This window comes from Corylus avellana, chromosome ca1 (assembly GCF_901000735.1).
Source record: "Corylus avellana chromosome ca1, CavTom2PMs-1.0".
Taxonomy (NCBI): domain Eukaryota; kingdom Viridiplantae; phylum Streptophyta; class Magnoliopsida; order Fagales; family Betulaceae; genus Corylus; species Corylus avellana.
Window position 1 is genome coordinate 44700691 of NC_081541.1, and position 22076 is coordinate 44722766.

General features: G+C 37.7%; 3 protein-coding genes across 6 annotated transcripts; 2 read left to right on the forward strand and 1 right to left on the reverse strand.

Annotated features, from left to right (window-relative positions):
• Window positions 1-5791, reverse strand: LOC132167136 (putative disease resistance RPP13-like protein 1; the record flags this gene model as incomplete). The annotated part of the gene is given in 2 exon segments (XM_059578038.1): window positions 1-29; window positions 1098-5791. A coding segment is annotated over 1 exon segment (4377 nt). The 5' UTR covers window positions 5701-5791.
• Window positions 5792-7435: 1644 nt separating this feature from the next.
• Window positions 7436-17545, forward strand: LOC132178568 (F-box protein At3g54460). 3 transcript variants are annotated; one of them, XM_059591022.1, is made up of 9 exons: window positions 7436-8111; window positions 9259-11865; window positions 11971-12184; window positions 12267-12521; window positions 12610-12669; window positions 12756-12886; window positions 14058-14172; window positions 15251-15399; window positions 17090-17545. In XM_059591022.1, the coding sequence occupies exons 1-8, from the start codon at window positions 7642-7644 to the stop codon at window positions 15395-15397; spliced, it is 3999 nt and encodes a 1332-aa protein (XP_059447005.1). In that variant the 5' UTR covers window positions 7436-7641; the 3' UTR covers window positions 15398-15399; window positions 17090-17545. The 3 variants fall into 3 exon arrangements, with proteins under 3 accessions (XP_059447005.1, XP_059446997.1, XP_059447014.1); XM_059591014.1 differs by lacking the exon at window positions 17090-17545 and having other exon boundaries at window positions 15251-15676; XM_059591031.1 differs by lacking the exons at window positions 15251-15399; window positions 17090-17545 and having other exon boundaries at window positions 14023-14148.
• Window positions 17546-18437: 892 nt separating this feature from the next.
• LOC132187336 (protein FAR1-RELATED SEQUENCE 5-like) lies at window positions 18438-21652 on the forward strand. 2 transcript variants are annotated; one of them, XM_059601633.1, is made up of 5 exons: window positions 18438-18611; window positions 18706-18782; window positions 19015-21036; window positions 21139-21205; window positions 21313-21652. In XM_059601633.1, exons 2-4 carry the CDS (start codon window positions 18746-18748, stop codon window positions 21147-21149), a joined length of 2070 nt encoding a protein of 689 aa, XP_059457616.1. In that variant the 5' UTR covers window positions 18438-18611; window positions 18706-18745; the 3' UTR covers window positions 21150-21205; window positions 21313-21652. The 2 variants fall into 2 exon arrangements, with proteins under 2 accessions (XP_059457616.1, XP_059457607.1); XM_059601624.1 differs by having other exon boundaries at window positions 18438-18577.
• Window positions 21653-22076: the final 424 nt, after the last annotated feature.

Consider the following 22076-nt stretch of genomic DNA (forward strand, 5'->3'; position numbering starts at 1 on the left):
TTGAAAGACTCATACTATCAGGAAGTTACCTAGCAGGTCCATCATAGTAAACATCATGGTCAAGTCCAAGTCATACTATTAGAAAGTTAACTAGCACTAGAAGGTCCATCATTGACAATTTATAAACACAAAAAGGAAAATCTCCCATATTCTAGTATAGGAAATTTAATTCAAAAAATAATTATTAGAATTTTATAATTTTACCCTAAAATTATCTGAGCAGATCTAGAGAGCTTGAGTGATATAGAAGAGTAGTCTTAATGAATACATTGACATTTTTAACTCTGGTGTTCTGTTCTTAAGGAACATCAATGACCATTTGAATGAGAGGCAAGCACAAGAGAGATGTATACTTGCCAACATTAACAATTATGAGCAATATATATATATATATATATATATATTGCTCATTTGGCTTGTAAGGAAGGGAGAAGGAGAGATTCGAACTAACGACCTCTCCACTTCATAAAGTGTGGTTCTTATCCAATTGAACTATCCCTTAGAGTTAACTATATGCAAGAAATAATAAAGATAATGGTCAATGATATCTACTCTCAAAAAGGTATAAATATCTAAAAATAGCTTCATGAAACATTTTTGCAAGTCTGGATGATATTATGTTCAACACCACTTGTCCTAAAAGATTAAGCTTATAGAAAAAGATGAATTTAATGGTCCTCCATGACTAATCTAGTCATACTTTGTATTAACTACATGCAAGAAGTACAAAAAGTTAGCATCACTTCAGAATCTAACAGCATATTACTTTTCAGTTATAAGATTGAGAACAGTCTTTGTACATGATGAAAATTTATTAGTCTCACTCCTGCTATGTAACTTTTTCTTCTGGGACAATAATTTGACAAATGAACAATTAGAGTTCACGAACTTCCTAATTCCATCATGCTCACCAAAGATTGAGTTGATCTAAGGTAAGTTCATAGATTGGATAGCCTTAGGACCAAATGATTGAAATTACATTATGCATGAGGGATAGATAGAGTGCATATAAGCTAGGTAGGATTTAGGAGAAAACATATATGAAATATAATTATCAGAAACAAAAACATGCAAAAGGACATGGAATGCAGCCATACCTCATGGCAGACCAACTTCATACTTCTTCTGCATTCTGCATTAAGAACTCTCAGTTTTTCCAAAACCCCAAGGGCCTTTCCGGATAGTCTAATAAGAGTGGAATATTAATGAGTTTAGTCCACGAATCCTTCACACCAAATTTGAACAAAACCCATATAACGAAAGATCGACTGCTTGTTTCCCGGTGCAGATTGCTTGAGTAAAACCTTTCTTGAGCAGATTTCTCTAGTAACTGTATATCAAAGGATATCCTAAAAACCCCAACTCTAAAGTATTTGAGCTGTCTGGCAAGGCCACAAGCCTGTCACATTCCCATATTTCCAGATTATCAAGAGAGGTGAGGTTTTCCAGTCCCTGGGGCAGAGATTCAAGATTTGGCAGTCGCTCAAGATGAAGAGAGGATAAATTAGAAGGCAGCAAACACTTGTCAGGAAAAGATACCAACCCTTGACATCCACCAAAGGACAAGTCCATTAGACAAGTGAGTCTGTGCAGCCCCCACTCATATGAGGGCCTGAGATTCTCAGAGTCTAAGATTGAGAGTGACAGCAGATTGGCCGGTAAGCCCCCCTCTGGAAATGATGCAAGACTTGAGCAACCATCTATGCGTAGTTCTTCAAGAGATGTGAGGCTATACATCTGATTTGGTAGGTACTTGAGACTCCTGCAATTAGAGATTTTTACTGATCGCAGCTTGGTTGGCAAGCCAGGTTCTGGAAAAGACAAAAGAAGTGGGCACTCAACTACTTCTAAGTAATCGAGACGCTTGAGGTTGTGTAGGCCTCCAGGTAATGACTTGAGGTTCTTACAACTACTAATGAAGAGCTCCTTAAGGTTCATGACAGTGCTGGATGTGACAGTGGACAGCCCAAAAGTTCCTTCCGAGAAGAACATGATAGAATGACAACATGAAATTTTAAAGAATTCAAGACAGATATTGCTTTGCATCTGCTCCGGAAGTGACTCTAAACTCATGCAGTCATGGATTTCAATTTTTTTAAGCGTGCTGGGCAACTGGCCTCCTGGTAAAGATTTGAGAGAAGAGCAGCCTTCAATTACCAAGTATTCAAGTAAAGGAAACACCTTCTCATTGTTAAGCATCTTCCACTCAGGGAGGAACATCAGAGCCTTACAATCCTTGATCTCAAGTCTTATGAGCGTGGAAGGCAAGCCTGTCGCAGGAAAGGACACAAGCGAGGGACATTTTGAGACCCTCAACTCCTTAAGAGATGAAAGTTCGTATAAACTTTGTGGCAACTCCTTTAAGAATGGACATCCGGAAATCTCCAAACGCTGGAGGCAATGGAGATTTTGCAATCCGAGTTCATTGGACAAAGTTGTGAGCTCACCAAGATTAGCAATCTGTAATTCTTCAAGAGCTGTTAACTTTTGAAGAAACCTTTCAAGCAAACATATGAGCATGGAAATTTGACACACACGCAGGTAAGTAAGCGAGGACAGGTTACCTATGCTTTGTAACACCCTTTCATCAAACTTATTTACTTCTAATTCACGGATTGAAGGAAGCCCCGGAAGTTCAGCCAATTCTTGGCATCCATTTATTTCAAGCATTGCCAATGAAGGAAAAAGATGGGGTAGTTCCCTCAGGTTGGGACATGTCCGTATAGAAAGCTCAAGGAGGCAAGGGAATTCACTGCCTTGTTTTAAGTTTTCATCAACTGTCAAAACCCTTGGAAGACTTTCCAATGCTTCACACCCCATAATACTCATTTTTTTCAAGGCAGGAAAGTGGTGTAACAATTTTCTTAGCTTAGGACAGTTACGGATTTCAATCTGTTGCAGGTTATTGAAGTCTCCTCTGCCTTCAACTCCAGAAGAAGACCACTCCTCCCACAGTAACATGTTTTCAAACTTTAAAGTCTCCAAGGATGGAAAAGGCATAGCAGAAAAACAGCCATCACCATAGAACTCAGCGCCTATTCTTTTAATTCCTTCCATTCCTTCAACCATGAGGTCTTTGAGAGAGGGCAGCTGCCCAACTGGTGGTAGATGACTACACTTTGAACAATTACTAAGTCTTAGAACGATCAGATTGGAGAACAAAGGAGATCCAATCCAAGTTGGGAATATTGTACCTCCATAGTCCCTGATAATGATTTGCGTTATGTTTCTGTGCGGTTGCAACATCTCAAGAACATCTGTTTCAACTGATTCATTTCTTGAACTACCCAAACTGTTGCTCCATCCCAGTGTTTGCTCAGCAGGTTCATGTGTATAAGATTCCATGCCTCGAACTGAATCCTGTGACATGTCAGATACTCCCTCTGCAACCACATAATTAACTGAATCTTCGATGCTGTTTCTCCATGGGAATACCGTCTGATCAGGTACTCCCTCTGCATCCACAAAATTAACTGAATCTTCAAAGCCGTTACTCCATTGGAATACCAACTGATCAAGTCCCTGCTTGTCCTTCAAATTAGCCTCCATTGCATCGGTAAAGCTGACAACGTTTTGCAGTCCGGAAATGACAAGTGATCCTTGAAGTTGTGACATGTCTCTCAAGTCTCTGATTCCTAGCCCACCATCTTTACCCACTGTGAAAGTAGATAATGTTTGAAGATTCTTCAATCTACAAATTTGCTGTGGCATCTCTTTTAACCTGCTTCCACTCATGCAAAGATGCCGTAAGCACATTAGCTTCCCCATATCTGCAGGCAACTTAGTGAGAGAGCGACATTGCAATAGGATCAATGTTTGTAAATTGTAAAGAGTACCAGTTGAGTCAGGTAATGTTTTAATTGCTGTGTGAGAAAGGTCCAGGTAGCGTAGATGTTTTAAGTCACCAATGGAATCTGGCAATTCAGTGAGGCAACAAGCATTAAATGACAACACTCGTAGATATCTTAGCTTTGGTAAGAGATCACGAGGGACTTGATTAGCCAAATAGCTAATTCCAATAGTGCCAGTTGGATCTAACGGTAGGAAGGTGCGTAAGCGTTCAAATCCATTGAAGGCATCAAATTTTGAGAGCACGTCGCGTCTGCCGCGTAAGTACGAGGAATGGCGAGCCTTCTCATGAATTCTGTTTTGATTACCATCCTTTAGGTTATCCTCCAATCTGAAACAAAATTCTCCAGAAACAATATGAGCTAAATCTTTCATGAGGCCATGCATCATAAATCGCGACTCCTTGTCAATAGATTCTTGAAAGAATGACCTTGATACTAGCTCGAGAAAATATTCGCCACCCACATCTTCCAATCTTTTCTTGGCATTAGGTTGCAACACAAATCCTTCTGCCATCCATAACAAAACCAGCGAGTCCTTGTCAAATTCATATCCCGGAGGGAATATTGAACAATATGCAAAACATTGCTTCAAATGCGCAGGAAGGTGATGATAGCTTAGTCTTAGACTCTGAAGAATATCACTTTCATCATCAGGTAGATCCCATATTTTCCTATTCAATATATCTTTCCATTCGTCTTCTTCTTGTCTAGAGCGCAATAGGATTCCCAGTCTCTTTGCAGCTAAGGGCAAACCTTCACACTTTTCCACAACCTCCCTACCAATTGCCTCCAAATTTGGATAGAAATCAATGTTTCTATTCTCAAATGCTTGACTTGTGAACAATGACCAGCAATCATCAAATGATAAACCTCTCAAATGATGAGCTGGAACTGTCCCCATGCTTGATGCAACATCCCTATTCCTCGTTGTCACCAATATTTTACTTCCTCTTGCCCCTGTTTTTAATGGTTTCCATAAGAGATCCCAATCATTATTTCTCTTGTTCCAAACATCATCCAAAACAAGCAAAAATCTCTTCCCGACCAGTTTCCCTTTCAAACTAACTTGAAGCAGATTTAAGTCATTGAGATCAGTATTTTCCCAAGTGATTGACCTAAAAATTGTTTTTGTTACCCTCACTACATCAAATTGATCAGACACACACACCCAAATTCTTAAATCAAAATGCTCCTCTACTCTTTCATCGTTGTAAACAATTTGAGCAAGAGTCGTCTTGCCAATACCACCCATCCCGAATATAGGAACTACACCAATTCTATTCATAATTGGTGCATCCCTCAGGAGCAGCTCGATTATCAAACCCTTTTCATGATTTCTGCCATAGACACAAGTTTCATCTACCAATGAAGTTGTTGGTAATCTTTGTTTGAGCCCCGACGAGCTTCCTCCAACACTGTCTTTCAAACCAAGGGCTTCTTTATATTTCGCAATTAATTGTAACTTCTCAATAATATTTTTCAATTTGGACTCTATCTCTCTACTAGATGGGGTGGAGATGAAGCTCCAGTTCCATACCTGATTTGGGCTGGCCTGAGATTCAGCTTCCACCTTACATTTCAAAGCTTCGGTAGCAAGCTCATCCAATATGTCCTCTGCATCATAAAGAACATCTTTAGCCATGTGCAGCCACTTCTCCACTGCAGGGCTATGAAACTGCTTCTCCTCTGCGTCATTAAGCAGTGCTGTGACAGTCAGCAATGTGATCTTCAACTTTTCCAGCAAATCATCGTACTTCCTGCTGCGTACCAAGTCTATGAACTCGCGGGAAGCCAATCTGTCAAACAACACTTGAAGGAAAGCTGAGAGAAAAGCCTCTCCCACAGCCATGGTTATTTAACAAGAAATTTAAAAGGAAACAAAATTGAACAAAGATAGATAATGCAAACAAGAGAAATGAAGCAGATTTTGCTTTTTCAGCAGTGCAGACTGAAGCAGCCAACGTTGAAACAGAATTATGATAGTGGTTTGAAAAGTCGCACTAGTCTATAATAAAGAACGACTGAGGCTACCAACCAGCCACTTGTCGTTGAAAAGTGTTTAACACAAGTTCGTGACTCTTCGGCTCAATGATTTTAAAAGTTATTTATGAATGTTAAAAAATAAATATAAAAAATTGAGAATAAGTGTAGATTACTTAAACATATATTTAATAATAATTTTTGTTGGAGCATTCGTAGGTTCAATAATTTGCTACTCAGCTATTTTTTTTATGGCTAAGTTGTAAAGGACTCAATGAGATTCTTACAAAACAAAAAAAAGATTAGAAGGTCTTCCGTTGGAGCCGACAAACTTTTGATGCCTAAGTTAGCATATTTATTTTTGGATAAAAAAATATAATAAAAATTCACCTCTAATTATCAATGAGTTGAGTTAATGGCTAGAATTTTTTCTAAAAAAATCTTAGAGTCACAAATATGACACATGTCTTTGTAATAAAAAAAATATATTATTAAAAAAAATAATAAACAAATAATGGGGTGGCCGGCCATCCCATGACCCCTTGGGGGTTGTTCGGCCACCCCCTAGGGCCAAATGAAAAAAATAAAAATAAAAATAAAATAGCGTTTGCCTTTGGGGGTTGAAGTTGAATCACCCACAAGGGAGATGGCAATAGCCGAGTCAACCCTCAAGGACTAATCCATTATTATTATTTTTTTATTCATTTGTCCCATGGGAGTGATTCGGCCACCCCTAAAGACAAAGCCACCCCAGACTGGTCGGTTTGAGGGTAGTCAAAATCACCCCAAACCCAACAGGGGTGGCCCCTGGCTGGCCATTTGGGGTGGCTCAAGCCTCCCCCAACTAAAATGAGGTGATCGGCCACCCCCTATGGCCAAGATGGAGTGGGCGGTCACCCTTTTTTTTTTATTAATTTTTTAAAATCTTAAATAATATTTTATGATTTTTATCGCATGTAAAACATACGCCCCATTTCAATTTTAAATTCGAAGTTGGAAATCTTGTACTATAAAAAAAAAAAAAAACTCTTTAATTTTAAATAAACTCAGAAAAGGATTTCGTGGTTGAGAGTGGTAAGTGAGAGACATAAAAGAGAGAGATTGGGGAAAAAAAGAGGCCACTTTCTTTCTTTCTCATTTTATTCAAAGATTAAAAAAATGTGCACACATGTCATTACATGAGTTATCAATAACATATGATAAATAAGTATAAAAAATGGGACTTATAAAAAAAAAAAAAAAAAGTATAAAAAATGGGGCCCACTCAGGGAGATTTTCTCCCCCAACAATTTTAAAATGATTTTATGAATATAAATAATGGACGTAACATATGTGGGAAGAGTTATTGTCGGATAGTGGTTCATTTGGTAAAAAAAAAGCCGACGTAGATATCGCTTGGCGGCTTGGCGTAGATCTCGCTTGCTCCAATCGTTACGTGAGAGAAAAAAAAAAATCTGTAAATATAATATATTCCAGCTGAATATCGTTACATATGAATGCTTTGTCTTTATTAAATTGAAAATAAAAATAATAATTAAAAACAATTCATGTAAATATATATTCCAGCTGTACAATATATTACCCTTCTTCTTAAACCTGCGGCAAGAATTCCAAGAAACGCGTGCACTCTGTAACCTCCTCAATCCACAGACTCCTAAAATCAACGGTCATTAAACCTTCAACCCGAAAATCCCAACATAAACCCCTCCACACTATAAAACAACCTCCCACTTTGGGATCCAAACTATACCTAAATAAACCGCTTCTTCGAATTCCCAAAATCCAAAGCCCTAATTCTCTCTCAATCCCCATGGACGACGATGATTCGTTTCTCGACCACAAACTCTGCGGGTACTTGTGCGCCGTTCTCGCGGTCAATCTTCCTCCGCCTCTACGCCCCGAAAAGCTGCGTTTCAACACTCGCTGCGAAATATTCGGGGACGGTTCGGAGGTCGGGTTCAGGTCCCATAATGGCGTCGTGCTCTCGGTAGTTTCAGGTTCCGAGCAATGCGAGGGGGCCGGCGTCGTTGCGGATAAGAGGAGGAGGAAGGTGAGGAAGATAGGGCAGGTGCGCGGCAGCATTAGCGTGGTGCACCAGCTGCACGCTCTGGTGACGCACAGGTGCGTGAAGGTCAATGCCCGCGTGGTTTGGGTCGGTGGTGGTGATGTTGAGGTGAGGGCGGTGGTGCTGGTGGACGTGTACGTGCCGATCGTGGCGTGGAGCGGATGGCAGTTTCCGCGGTCCGGTGGGATTGCAGGCGCGCTTTTTAGGCACTTGAGGTGTGGTGCTATTTTCATTTGTTGAAACTCGGTGATTGTGTATGCATTGTTGAATTCACTTTAAGAAAAAAACAAATTAAAACTATCAAATTAATTCTTTTAAGAGACAAGTACTCTTCTTTACTTAATTTATTGAATCTCTCTTAGCAGTAAATGCTGAGCTGGTAAAATTTGAATCAAATAGCAATAGGATTTTATATATATTATAAGTGTGTAGCTTACTAGTCAAAAAAGATTTGCTAGGACGTTATTAGTCAGTTGATTGATAAGTTTCGAGTTTAGGGTCGAAATGGATATCGAGTTTCAGGTAGTCTAATATATATAGGTAAGGTTTTGTCTCCGTCTGGAACTGGCCCAAGTTGTAAGGTTTGTTCACATTGTGGATTAGGGTTTAAGACATAAGAGGCATTGCGATATGGTGGTAGAGAGAAGTGGTGGGCAATTGTAGGATTGAGAATCTAGTTCTGTTATGCAGCCAATGTGGCCTCTTATGTGTGATAATGAATCATAGTTGAGAAGTTGTTTGGGTACAGGATCACTTGGACTGCTGTATGAGTCCAGTATCAGCCAATTTGGTTGACTCATGAATTGCTTTCTTTCAAATTTGGTTACTACTGACCTGTTCAACAAGGAAAGGCCAATGCATTTTAGATTGATTGAGAAATCAGTTCTTAAGCTTTTGACGTTGTTATTGGGACCATTGGTCCATTTTATCCTTGTTCTTGGAGACGCGTTGTTGGGGTTCCCTCTTAAGACATTTGGTTCATTTGAAAGGTTCTGCATTTCGTTATGTTCAATCATGTACACTGATTTTTTTTCTTTTTTCTGAAAATTATAGCAAGGAGTAATATAGAGCGAGACAAATGTCAGAAGTGATAAAAGTAATATACTTGAAGGAGATTTAATGTAGTGAAATGGCTATTACAAATAACAATTATGTAATGGTGTGTCTAAAATCACTTCTTGGAAAATGCCTTATTTTGGTTGCATCCAACTGGTAGTCCTTCTAGTTGTATTTGTTTCCATAAAATAAATAGACCCTCGTAGATGCATTATTAACTGTTCCTCTTTTCCTAGCAACATAAATTAAATTGGAAGCCCTTTGTGAGTCTACCTTGCTGACATAGTACAATAACATTCTCTGCAGCTGTGACTGGGGGGAGAGAAAGTCAATGCTTGCTCGTGGAGAATATTTTATAGAAGCTCATGGAGCTGATGAGAGCATTTGGAATCTTTCTGATTGTCATGTTATTGGTTGTAAACTGCATTACAATGCCACTGATTCTTCAAAAAGAAGGTTATTTGAACTTCATGAAATTTTTAAGAGCTTACCTAGCGTGATGAAGGAGAGACAGCCTGATTCTTCAAGAATTATACCAATAAATGAGTCTTATAAATCTGGTGTTTGGGATGTATCTGATGACATTTTGATTAAGATACTAGCTACACTTGGCCCGATGGACCTGTATAGGGTTGCAGCAACCTGTCGCCATCTGAGATCCTTGGCCGCATTAGTCATGCCATGTATGAAATTAAAACTATTTTCTCATCAGCAGGCGGCAGTCCAATGGATGTTGCAGCGTGAGCGCAATGCTGAAATTTTGCCACATCCTTTATTCAGTGCTCTCTCAACTGAAGATGGATTTAGTTTTTATGTAAATGTTGTTTCAGGGGAAATAGTTACTGAGATACCTCCCACTATCAAAGATTTTCGTGGGGGTATGTTCTGTGATGAACCTGGCTTAGGCAAGACTATAACTGCTCTTTCCCTTATTTTGAAGACACAGGGAACGTTAGCAGATCCACCAGAAGGGGTACAAGTAATCTGGTGTACACATAATGGTGACCAGAGATGTGGCTATTATGAGCTCAGTGGTGATAATATCTCCGGTGGTAACATGTTCGTGGACAATAAGGATGTAGGTCAGAATGCTCAGAGAGGCATGGAGGACTTGAACCACTCCTCAACTAAAAGAGCCAGGTTAATAGTTTTTGATGAACAGATTGCAGGATTTGATGAGTCAAGTACTAGTAAAGGAAAGAAATCACCTATATCTGCATGTTCTGAGCCAGCAATGTCAATGGTTCGACGCTCTAGAGATTTGGGCCGCATCAAGAAAAATCTTTTTTCTCCATATGAAGGAGAAACTGTTTTTCCTAAAGAAAGGAAGCTTGGTAAAAATTCAAGTAAAAGGAAGCATACTTCTGTTGATCCTGAACATTGCTCTCAAGAAAAGCAAGTTGGTGGGTTATATGGAGTATTAAATGGTTGCAAGAGGCCTGGGGGTGCTGCTGCAGATAATCTCGAGTATAATGATACCTGGGTACAATGTGATGCTTGTCGCAAGTGGCGGAAGCTTGGAGAAACTAGGGTAGCTGATGCTAGTGCAGCATGGTTTTGTGGCATGAACCCTGATTTTTTATACCAGAGTTGTAGTGTTCCTGAAGAATCTTGGGACAATTGCAGCCGAATAAGATATTTACCAGGATTCTATTCCCAAAGAACTTCTAGGGGTGAAGAACAGAATGTTTCATTTTTCACCAGTGTGCTTAGAGAGCATTATCATTTGATAAATTATGAATCAAAGAAAGCCTTAACTTGGTTGGCTAAGCTTCCTTTGAACAGACTATCACAAATGGAATCAATTGGCCTACAAAGTCCTTACTTAGGCACTCCTGTTGTGCCTGTGGGAAATGCCCATGGCTTCTATAAAATATTCCAAGCATTTGGTCTCATAAAGAGAGAAGTAAAAGGTATTTGTAGGTGGTATTATCCGCGAGATCTTGACAACTTGGTCTTTGATGTGGCTGCTCTCAGGATTGCTCTTTGTGTGCCACTGGATTCTGTCAGGTTATATTTGTCCAGAGCTACGTTAATTGTTGTGCCAGCAAATCTAGTTGATCATTGGAAAACTCAAATTGAAAAGCATGTCAGTCCTCGTCAGTTACGTGTGTTTGTTTGGACTGATCATAGGAAGCCTGCTGTACATAGTCTAGCTTGGGATTATGATATTGTAATAACTACATTTAATCGGTTAAGTGCAGAGTGGGACCCACGTAAGAAAAGTGTATTGGTACAAGTGCATTGGCTTAGAGTCATCTTAGATGAGGGACACAGCCTTGGCTCTAGTGTTAGCTTGACAAACAAATTGCAATTGGCGGTTTCGTTGGTGGCTTCAAATCGGTGGATATTAACGGGGACTCCAACGCCTAACACTCCCAACAGTCAACTGTCACACTTTCACCCGTTGCTTAAGTTCCTTCACGAGGAAGCATTTGGACAGAATCAGAAGTCATGGGAAGCTGGAATTCTTAGGCCGTTTGAAGCAGGGATGGAGGAGGGACGGTCACGTTTGTTGCATTTACTTCACAAGTGCATGATTAGTGCAAGAAAGATGGATTTGCATAGTATTCCACCCTGCATCAAGAAAGTTACTTTTCTCAATTTTACTGAGGAACACGCAAGAAGTTACAATGAACTAGTAGTTACAGTGCGGCGCAATATACTAATGGCTGACTGGAATGATCCTTCTCATGTTGAGAGTCTACTGAATCCCAAGCAGTGGAAATTTCGAAGTGCAACTGTCAGAAATGTCAGGCTATCTTGTTGTGTGGCCGGACATATTAAAGTGACAGAAGCTGGTGAAGATATTCAGGAAACAATGGATGTTTTAGTTGAAAAGGGTCTTGATCCTACTTCAGAAGAGTATGCTCATATAAAAAGCCACCTCCTGTGTGGTGGGAACTGTGTCAGGTAATATGTCTTTTGAGGCTTCATGTGGCTTTTTTATTTTTTTATTTTTAAAATGGTTAAATCGCATTTGAATCACTGATTGCCAATTACCTTTTTATTTCTTAGATGCCAGGAATGGTGCCGTTTACCTGCCATTACGCCATGTAGGCATCTTTTGTGCCTTGATTGTGTCGCTTTGGACAGTGAAAAGTGTACTTATCCTGGATGTGGTAATTTATATGAGATGGAAACTCCTGATGTGCTAACCCGGGCAGAAAATCCTAACCCAAAATGGCCTGTACCCAAAGATCTTATTGAGTTACAACCATCATACAAACAGGCAGGTTTAGCTATAAGGAAAACTTGAATTATGTCTAAATTCTACTTCCTTTTTTACCAATATATATTATATGTTTATACAGGATAACTGGGATCCTGATTGGCAATCAACATCTAGCAGTAAGGTCACTTACCTTGTACAGAAGTTGAACGCTTTGCTGGAAGGTAATAGGGAGGTTGGATACTGCATAGGTGAGGGCAAATCTCATATGAGCGACGCAAAGCTATTGTTACTGGATAACTTCTCCAGAACAAGCACCAATACTGAGAAACTTAGCCCAGAGAAAGTCATAATTTTTTCTCAATTCCTTGAGCATATTCATGTCATTGAGCAGCAGGTAGTTGTTGTATACCATAGACTAGGCACAGCTTTGTGTGGTTCCTTTCATACAATTGATGGTTGATGAATCCCATTTCTGTGGCCAGTTAACTATTGCAGGTATTAAATTTGCTGGGATGTATAGTCCAATGCATTCTAGCAACAAGGTACATTTCCCTACCCCCCCCCCCCCAAACAAATTTGTCTAAATCTGTTTTCATGTTCTTGGTTTAATGCACTTTCACTGGTTCAGATGAAGGCACTGACCACATTCCAGAATGATCCAAGTTGTATTGCGCTTTTGATGGATGGTAGTGCTGCACTGGGGCTTGATCTAAGTTTTGTAACGCGTGTGTTTCTAATGGAACCAATTTGGGACAAAAGGTAAGTCTTTGTTTTGATCATGTGTGCAATTTTTTTCTTTCTTTCTTTATTCTAAATAATTTGAGTGTCTAGACTTCAAAGGGATTATCCAATTTCAAAGAGATTTTTGATATTTTTTGAAAAGGTTTTCTTAGCTTTCTTCTTTAAGGGCCTGCTAGTTTTTCTATCTCAAATGCATTGTAGTCAATAATGCACCATTTGGCTAGTTGAAATTAGAGTGCATTTTTTGGTAAAAAGTCTTCCATTTGAACTGGATTTGCATTAATTTTAAAAGTAAGATTTAATTACTTCTCCAAAACTATAGATTTGAATTTTGGTATTCATTCTACCCATGTTCCAGAGAAAAGTTCAACTCTATATTGTTTCATCCGTGTTACCAAACCACCTGCACTGCTACCCCCACTATCTCCTCTTGTGCTTGAATCATCATCTCTCTGCTACCATAGTGAGCCATCATGGCATCCATGGGTCATGAACACCATTGTAGTATTACCACCAGATGACTATTACCAGTATAACTGTATGCTAATGCCATCACCACTGTTACTGATGCTGGAAGCAATTCTGTTGGAGCAATTCCCAGCACCTTTGCTGCCGCCGCCACCACCCGGTTGCTTTATTATTTGTCTATACAGTCATCATTGGTTTTTTTTTGATAAGTCATCGTTGTTTTTTTTTTGATAAGTCATCATCATGATAAGATCACTAAATTGTTATTGCCATTTCTTCACAACCACCACATCCTAGTATCTTCAAATGCTTCCTAATATTTTACTTTTACCAAATGTCATATTATGTAAAAAGTATAGAATACTTTGTTAGTACTGCCTAGTTATGTGTTTACCAAATGATGTTATCATAATTCGTTTTGACATTAGATAATTTGTTATGGTAAAACGTATTTCATTCCGATTAAATGAGTTACATATGGTCTAGAAAAAGAAAAAAAATAAAATAAAATCAGAAACTACCTAAGTCACCTCTCTCTTTGTCAAAATTTTGCTGGCCTTCTTAGGTTGATCAATATTAATGTTTGTTTGGTTCATTGTGTTGTTTCATCAATTTATACGTTTGCTGCCAAATTCATAGATTGTTTACTGTTCTTTAACATAATAATTGGTCTGTCTTTTCCGAAGACATTGACTTGTCCGGTTGGTTGAAACTTTTTTAGCATGGAGGAACAAGTTATAAGTCGTGCTCATCGGATGGGTGCTACTCGTCCTATTCATGTGGAAACTTTAGCAATGCATGGTACAATTGAAGAGCAAATGGTTGAGTTCTTACAGGTATCATCGACTGGGACTTGATGTTAGCATCACTAATATGCTATAGGCAAGATGTGTAGATATGTTGTTTTTGTAAACAATCCAGCTCCATGACCCATACTTACATTCTTTCGCCCCATATGCTTTATTAGATGTTTCTTATGTTATACATGTACCATGCTCCTTATGTTATTAGTACGCGGAGTGTTGCTGTATGGAAGATGGTGCTTACGTGCCTTTTCTTCTTCTTAGGCGTTCTCTTATATACGTCATGTGTGCTTGAGTGGTGCCCCTCTGCGCTTTTTGGTATATACTACATTACTTAATAAAAAAAAAAAATGTTAATGGAGATAAAGGAATTACAAATGTTTTGAGGACCGTGAAAGGACTTTGGAAGAGATGAAGTCAATTTTCTTCAAAACCTTGTATTTTTGGATAGCTGCCTATCTTTCTCCTTTAACAATTAGTTATAGTGATTTTCTTGTTCTTTCAAGTTAGGTGCTTCTCTTGTATACTTCTTGTGTCTTTAGGGGCACTTTTACACTTTTATTGATATTTGTCAATTACTTGTCAAATTTTTTTTTTACCTCGATTGGGATCACTTCCCCCCTCCCCGCACACACACACACTCACTTTCTTTTTTCCTCAAGTATTGATCTCTTATTTAAGCTATCTAACCAGATTCCATGAAGTGGAATGAAGAAATACTTTCTGTTCTATGATCAACAAGTTATTGATGTGAAGCAGTCAGAAAGAACCAGGATTTTTAGAATTGAAATCTAGTATTGAAATTGGTCTCTCTTAACATTTGGCGTATGTTGAAATTGCTCTCTCTCTAGGTCCTGGCCATCCAGTAAGGCACAATCTTATTAAATGGCACTTTGTTTCTATTATGGCGGTTCACATCTTTATTGGACAAGGATCCATTTTTAATTATGTTTAGAGACAAACCTTGGTCCTCTCGTTATTCTCTCTTATTTTTTCCTTCCTTTTTATCTTTCTAAATATCTACTCTCTTTTTTTAAAAAAATAAAAATAAAAAAAAAATAAAAAATTGTAAGTCATTTAATATAAAGCTTTTTGCTTCATGTTTCTTCAGGATGCTGATGAGCGTAGGCGACTCTTGAAGGAAGAGTATGGAAAACCTGATCGGGAGGGACCACGAGCTCATCGTACATTACATGATTTTGCTGAAAGCAATTATCTCTCACAGATTAGTTTTGTGCGCACTAACCCAAAGAAGTAAAGGTTTGTGAAGTTTTTTTTACCACGTTGTCGTGATGACTTACCCATTTATTTTGTACAGTGATAAGTTGAAATATTCTAGGACACATTGCCACTCTCATTCTTTCTTGATACAATTATTTCACAATAAGCAATTTGTTAGTAAGTTATTTCAGTGTAGGTGCTTTCTCTATTTTTAAGACCTCTTTGTGTCTTCAAAACTGTCTTCCTTAGGTGCCCTCATGGTACTAAAATATTTCACGACTTTGTAACATTTATGTATCAGAAATTTTTTGTCTTCTATCGACTGTGAGTTCAAAACTACTGTTATTTTTGCCATGCATGTCAAAACCGCCACTGCCACAGCAATTTAGCACTGAGTTTAGGATATATATATATATTTGTGAAGAATCAGCATTTTTTATGATGTATATCAAGGTGTGGAACTTGCAACTCACATGACTATTACTATGGCCAAATTTTTAGCAAAAATCCGTTGTTGCTATATCGCTTTTTCTATTCTTTTTATTAGAGTTAGTTACCGACCCCTTGGGGTTGTAATTCGGTGGTTTCCGAATTCCGACCCAAGGGGGGTTGGATCAGAAAATGGATTCCAAACTGAGCCAAACTGTGTCAAATTTCATGCATTGTCAAAATTTGGGAGATTGCAAGGAAGGCATTTGGGCGGCACAGTTTTTTGTTTTTTTTTTTTATGAGTAATATTGTATATATAAAAAAAAGCGCAAAGTGCCATTAGGTACACGAAAAGCCCACGATAACCCGCAAAAACCAAAACCATATAAGAACCCTAAAACCCAAAAGAAACCTAAAGAAACCCTGATTCCAACACCTAAAACAACCCTAAACCACCTTGCCTTTGACCCAACTAGATCTACTTTCTCTAGCCTCAAAATTAATTGAGGGGGCCCTCATGGTTCAGGTACAATCCTTGGGACCTGAGGACATCTTCATGGAGATTGGCGGCGGTGGTGGTGGTGATGGCGGGGGTAGATTTAGGAGGTTGGGAGCAGTTAGGCGAAGAAGAGGAGAAAAGATCTATTGGCGCATGGAAGGGATATAGGTTTTCTAAAAATAAGTATATGTTTATATCAAATATTCTTATTTTTAATTATGTTACTGAGTTGAGTCAAAATTTGGTTTTTTTTTTCTTTTTTTTTTTGGTAAGATCAATTTCAAATTCCAACCTGGCCTAGTTAGAAAATCCTCATGGACCTTGAGTTTAAGTTTGTTGAGAGCTGACCAGGTAGCTTGGTAAGGTCCGCTGCGGGCAATTTTTGCCCAGCCGTACTTTTTATATATCTCAAATTTTACGCACGAGTACTATGCTTTCATTACCATGATATAGATGATACGTTTTTTTTTTTTTTTGGGTGGATGTCTTGTATAAATCATGTGTACTTGGGCTATGCTATGCCATTCCCATCTTTCTTAATAATATTCCTATATTTAGTTACCATATATTATAATGTCAAAATGGTATATTTGCTGTACAATACATGCTGCCCACTTCTACTTCTAGAACTCAAGCCATATTATTTGGATATGAATTTCTTTCAAGTAAAGGCAAGGCATAAAAAAATAATAATAATAATTAAAAAAAAAAATCTAGAAGTAACTCCAAGAAATAAGCAATAAAAGGTACAGATGTTTCCGTGAAAAAGTGTTAAAAAGTTTCAGGTTTTCTTTTTTACAGCACTAATTGCAATGTGCATGGGGGCGCAAGAGATGGTGATTACTATTGCTGCACAACCAAGTCTGATTTCTAATGCTTCGTTGCTCCTTGCATACAAGGGGTCCCTAGAAACCCAGTGCCCTAAATTGCCTATTCTTTGTACGGACAGCTTTTGTTTTTTTTGGATTGTCAAGGAAAATTGGAGGATGATGGTGATAAAGAACTCTACCTGGTGCTCTGCGTTTTGGAGGATATGGCGGCCTATTTCATCACTTTGCTCCAATGATTTATTTGATTTGTTAATTATTTTTGTTCCTCAAGTGTTCTTCTCACTTGGGCTCTTGGAATTCACTGGGCATTTGGCACTCGAATCTTCCCTAATTTGGATATGTGAAAGAATTGTGTATGGGTTAGTTCAAACAAACAAGAATGAATAGACAGTTGGATGTCTCCTTAATTTTACTGTTATTCCTCTTGTTTCCATAGGCATTCCAAGACTCTCTCTCTCTCTCTCTCTCTCTCTCTCTCTGTTAGAAAAGGAAAAAAAGAAAAGAAAAAGAAGTGATTTTTTTATCAATTAAGCGTTTAGTAAAATTACAATTTGATATTTTAAAAAGTGCATTTTTTTTTTTTCTCTTCTTATTTTCAAATGTATTTACCTTTTTTTTTTTTTTTTTTACAATTTTTTAAAAAACGCACTTATAACGTGTAAGGCCAAATGGATTCTTAGAAGAAAAAAAAAAAAAAAAAAAAAATCATTGGGGGTAAATAGCCAACCAAAGGCATAAATGGCACTAACGGGTTTAATGTTGCATTTAACGATATAATTAATGTTACATCATTTAAATTTTTTAAATAATATATCGATGTATATTATATATATCAAGTGGTATCATTTAGACCCTTAGATTAGATAATAATAAAAAAAAAAAGGGTTAAATTTCAACAATAAAATGGCACTTGAAAGCTATCTAGGATTATGACAACTTTAGTCTTCGGACAAGGAATTCCCAGCTGGACATCATTAACAGGAACTTCACCATGAGAGCATAGGGAAGCTTTCCCTTTGAGCTCAAGAAAAGTATTAGTCCTTAAATCCTGTAGACTGAAGCATAAGACAAGCGGGTGCTCCTGAAAAGCATAGTTTAGCACAAACTGAGGGTCCAAGAGCAACAATCTCGGAGAATATGAATACGAAGAAGAAAACTGATAAAATTGCTCATTTTCTTGACAACCAAACAGAGGACAAATGAACAATTATGAGACTTGTTGATGTCCTGTTATATCCAATAACAAACTGCCAGCTAAGCCAAAAGCATAAAATAGAATGGTGATGAAAACACCAGATTATTATGCGAAACCGTTCGTTTTGACCAAAAAAAACCCTTCTCTAACCCCACTCCCTGTTCTAACTCCCACCGGCCACCGTATCTTCAAACCTAAACTTTCACCTTAAACAACAACGCCACGATTTTCTTGCTGCCGGAGATTGCTCAGAGCCACTGAAAGGTTGAGATTTGTTACAACTACGGGTTATTTTTGGGTCTGTGTAGAACTATGGTGATATTGATTGGGTTATTTTTGGGTCTGTGTAGAACTATGGTGATATTGATTGGGTTGTTTTTGGGTCTGTGTAGAAATTTAAGGAAAGTGCTCGCGTTTGTTGGAATTTGAAGAATGGATGAAGTTCAGGAACATCCAAGTCAACTACATGGTGAGCTATTAAACTTCAATTTGCATAATCAAATATTTGATCTTTTTGTTGTGATGCTCGTATATGTTATTCTTGCTTGCATCAGTTTCGCAAAACTTCATAGCGACTAGTTGTAAATATTTATTTATTATTAATTTTATTTTAATTTTGCTTATCAAAAGCTCAGCTCAGTTTATGAACTAAAATGATGAATCCTTATAGTTCCTTATACCATCTATGACGCCTTTTGCAGATCTAGATAATGATTTAATTGATGAAAAATGTGTTGATGCTGAAATGATAGAAGATCAAAATAATATAATCTTGCTTGGGAATGATTTGAAGCAGCCAAATTCTAGTTTTTCTTCATATAATGGTCCTTTGGAACCACGCCTTGGTTTGGAATTTGATGAGGTTGAAGATGCTCGTATATGTTATAATGCTTATGCAAGGCGAAAGGGTTTTAGCATTAGAAAAAATCATACTCGATTATCGAAGAATGACAAGTTATTAATTGGGGTAGATTATGTTTGTTCGAGGGAAGGAATTCGTCGTACAAGTTATCAGAAGAAAATCCATAAAAATTCGGAGCCCGCAGAAACAAGGATAGGATGTAAAGCAATGATGAGTTTAAAGAAAGTTGGGTTAAAATGGACTATAAGTAAGTTTGAAGTTGAACATAATCATGAGCTTCTTAGTCCTAAAAGTACACGTTTTCTTCGAGGGCATAGAGTAGTAACACCTGCCCAAAAAAGTCTTATAGATACACTAAATGAGTCTGGTGTACCTCCAAAGAAAATAATGTCGGTGTTGAGTAAAGAATCTGGTGGTGACTATAATATTGGCTATATTGCTAAAGATGTTGAAAATTATTTGGGCAATAAAAGAAGTGTTTTTCTTGGGAAGGGAGATGCACAAAGAATGTATAATTATTTTTTGGAGAGCCAATCCAAAAACCCGAGTTTTTTTTTCTCAATTGATGTTGATGAGAATGGATGCATGGGAAATTGCTTTTGGGCAGATGCTAGATCACGAGCTGCATACCAGTATTTTGGAGATGCTGTTACTTTTGATGCTAGTTACTTGACAAATCGCTATAAGATGCCATTTGTTCCTTTTACCGGAGTTAACCATCATCATCAATCTGTGATGTTTGGATGTGCTTTGCTCGTAAATGAAACGGTCGAATCTTATACATGGTTGTTGAAAACATGGCTTAAGGCAATGCTTGGACGTGCTCCTTTTACAATTATCACAGATGATGACAAGGCTATGGGTAAGGCAATCGCAGAGGTACTACCAAATACTACTCATAGATTGTGTTTGTGGCATATCTTACAAAAAGTTCCAGAACATTTGGCTCATATATATAATAAGTATTCATCTTTCCAAGTAGAGTTTAACCATTGTATTCATAGCACGCTCACAATTGAAGAGTTTGAGACAGAATGGAGAGAACTTGTAGGAAAGTATGGAGTGGGAGAGAATGATTGGTTGAACAAACTCTATATGCGGCGTGCAAAGTGGGTGCCAGCTTACTTGCGAAACTCATTTTGTGCTGGCATGTCTACAACTCAACGGAGTGAGAGTATAAATAAATTTTTTAAAGATTATGTTCGTTCGAGCACAATGGTGCGTGACTTTGTCCATCAATATGAGAAAGCCTTGGATGCACGTTACCTGGAAGAAAAAGAAAAAGATGTCAAGACAAAAACTTCTAGACCAATTTTGAAAACATGCTACAAGATGGAAGTTCAGGCGGCAAATGTTTACACAAGAAAGTCATTTTTGATGTTTCAAGAAGAGCTATTTAACAGTCAAAAATACAATTCATCTAAACATGGGGAAGAAGGAGGTACGAAGATATATAGGGTGGCCCATCATGGGACAGAAAGTCCATTTTATGAAGTTACACTTGAAATTCTTGAGAAGAAAGTGACTTGTACATGTCGCATGTTTGAATTTGTTGGAATACTGTGTAGACACATTCTTCAAGTTTTTTTGAAGAAATCAATAATGGGTATTCCCCAACATTATGTTTTAGAGAGATGGACGATCAATGCCAAAAGTCGCATTATACATGGCATAGCTAGTGATGAAATAGAAGTAGAGACACAAAATTCTTCAACCCTGATGAAAAATAGCTTAAAGTTGGAATTCGATGATGTTGTAGAATTGGGGTCCCATTCGAAAAAAAGATATGAACATCTTAGCATTGCTTTACAAAAACTTCGTCACGAGCTTTTGACAATGGATAATGATTGTGATAAAGAAGGTATTTTTTTTTACTTTTTTTTTTTTTTTTTTTTCAATTTATAATACTTTACATTAAATGTATTTTGACTACATAATTTTTCAAAATGTTCTTTTTCAATAGGGATATTGTGAATACAAAGTTTATGCCAGCTAACTTGGGGTCGATAGAACAACAAAGTTTAGCAACGGTAAATTTTCATTATAACATATACTCTACCAAAGTAATATGTGTTTATTTGATTAATAGTGAAGATATCTATTCTTTAACTTTTGTTTATTTGTGAATAATTTACAGTGCTATTTGCCAACTATATTGTATCCCTCGACAATGACACTTGTCATGTCTCAAGGTCCTGTATCTTCATCGTCTACAGTTGATATTGGTGTAGATAGGATCAACGCCTATGGAGCTCCCTTAAGTTGCAATGATTTTTTCTAGTTGTGTTTGAGTTCGGAGTTTGCCTATGCATGCTATTGTGCATGATTGATTTCAGGGCAACTTATTCATCAAGTTGCCCTAAATCTTTTTTGTTGTGGGATATTTGACTAAATCTTTTGTGGGATATTTGACTAAATTTTTTTTGTTGTGTGCCAAAGTTTGAGAAATGAGAGATGATTCTCATTATTTAAGTTTCTGTTTCGGTCTATGTAAAAAACTAGTTACTGTCGATTTGGTGAACTGGGTGGTGAAGGCTTTTGCTTGAATTGTCCAGAGATAGTCAGAGATTGAGCTTACATGTATAGAGCACTTTGTAACTTTCTCACTGCTCCAATCCATTAAGAAAACACGAGTACAAATCACTCCGGCCAATTAGCTGGAAACAAGTTTTACAAAAGTAAATATCAACTAACTGAGCTCTTACTAGAGCAACACCACCAGAACAAAAAACAGCAAACTAACAACAGAAAGCAACATTAGACAACTAATGAAGAACCACGACTAATGTCTCTATGAGTCCTCTTCATTCTTCTTTTTGCTTGGCTTTGATCCCTCCACCTTACTTGTTTGCAGTCATCTTGTTCCAACTAACAACGTCTCTCACAGGCATTTCATCAAAT

Bases quoted from the DNA above. Each gene is read 5' to 3' on its own strand.
- LOC132187336 (XM_059601633.1), top strand. From the start codon at position 18,746: ATGGATGAAGTTCAGGAACATCCAAGTCAACTACATG. The intron at 18,783-19,014 runs GTGAGCTATTAA...CGCCTTTTGCAG, and splicing joins ACATCCAAGTCAACTACATG to ATCTAGATAATGATTTAATT.
- LOC132178568 (XM_059591022.1), top strand. From the start codon at position 7,642: ATGGACGACGATGATTCGTTTCTCGACCACAAACTCTGCGGGTACTTG. The intron at 11,866-11,970 runs GTAATATGTCTT...TTTATTTCTTAG, and splicing joins TGTGGTGGGAACTGTGTCAG to ATGCCAGGAATGGTGCCGTT. The intron at 14,173-15,250 runs GTATCATCGACT...ATGTTTCTTCAG, and splicing joins AAATGGTTGAGTTCTTACAG to GATGCTGATGAGCGTAGGCG.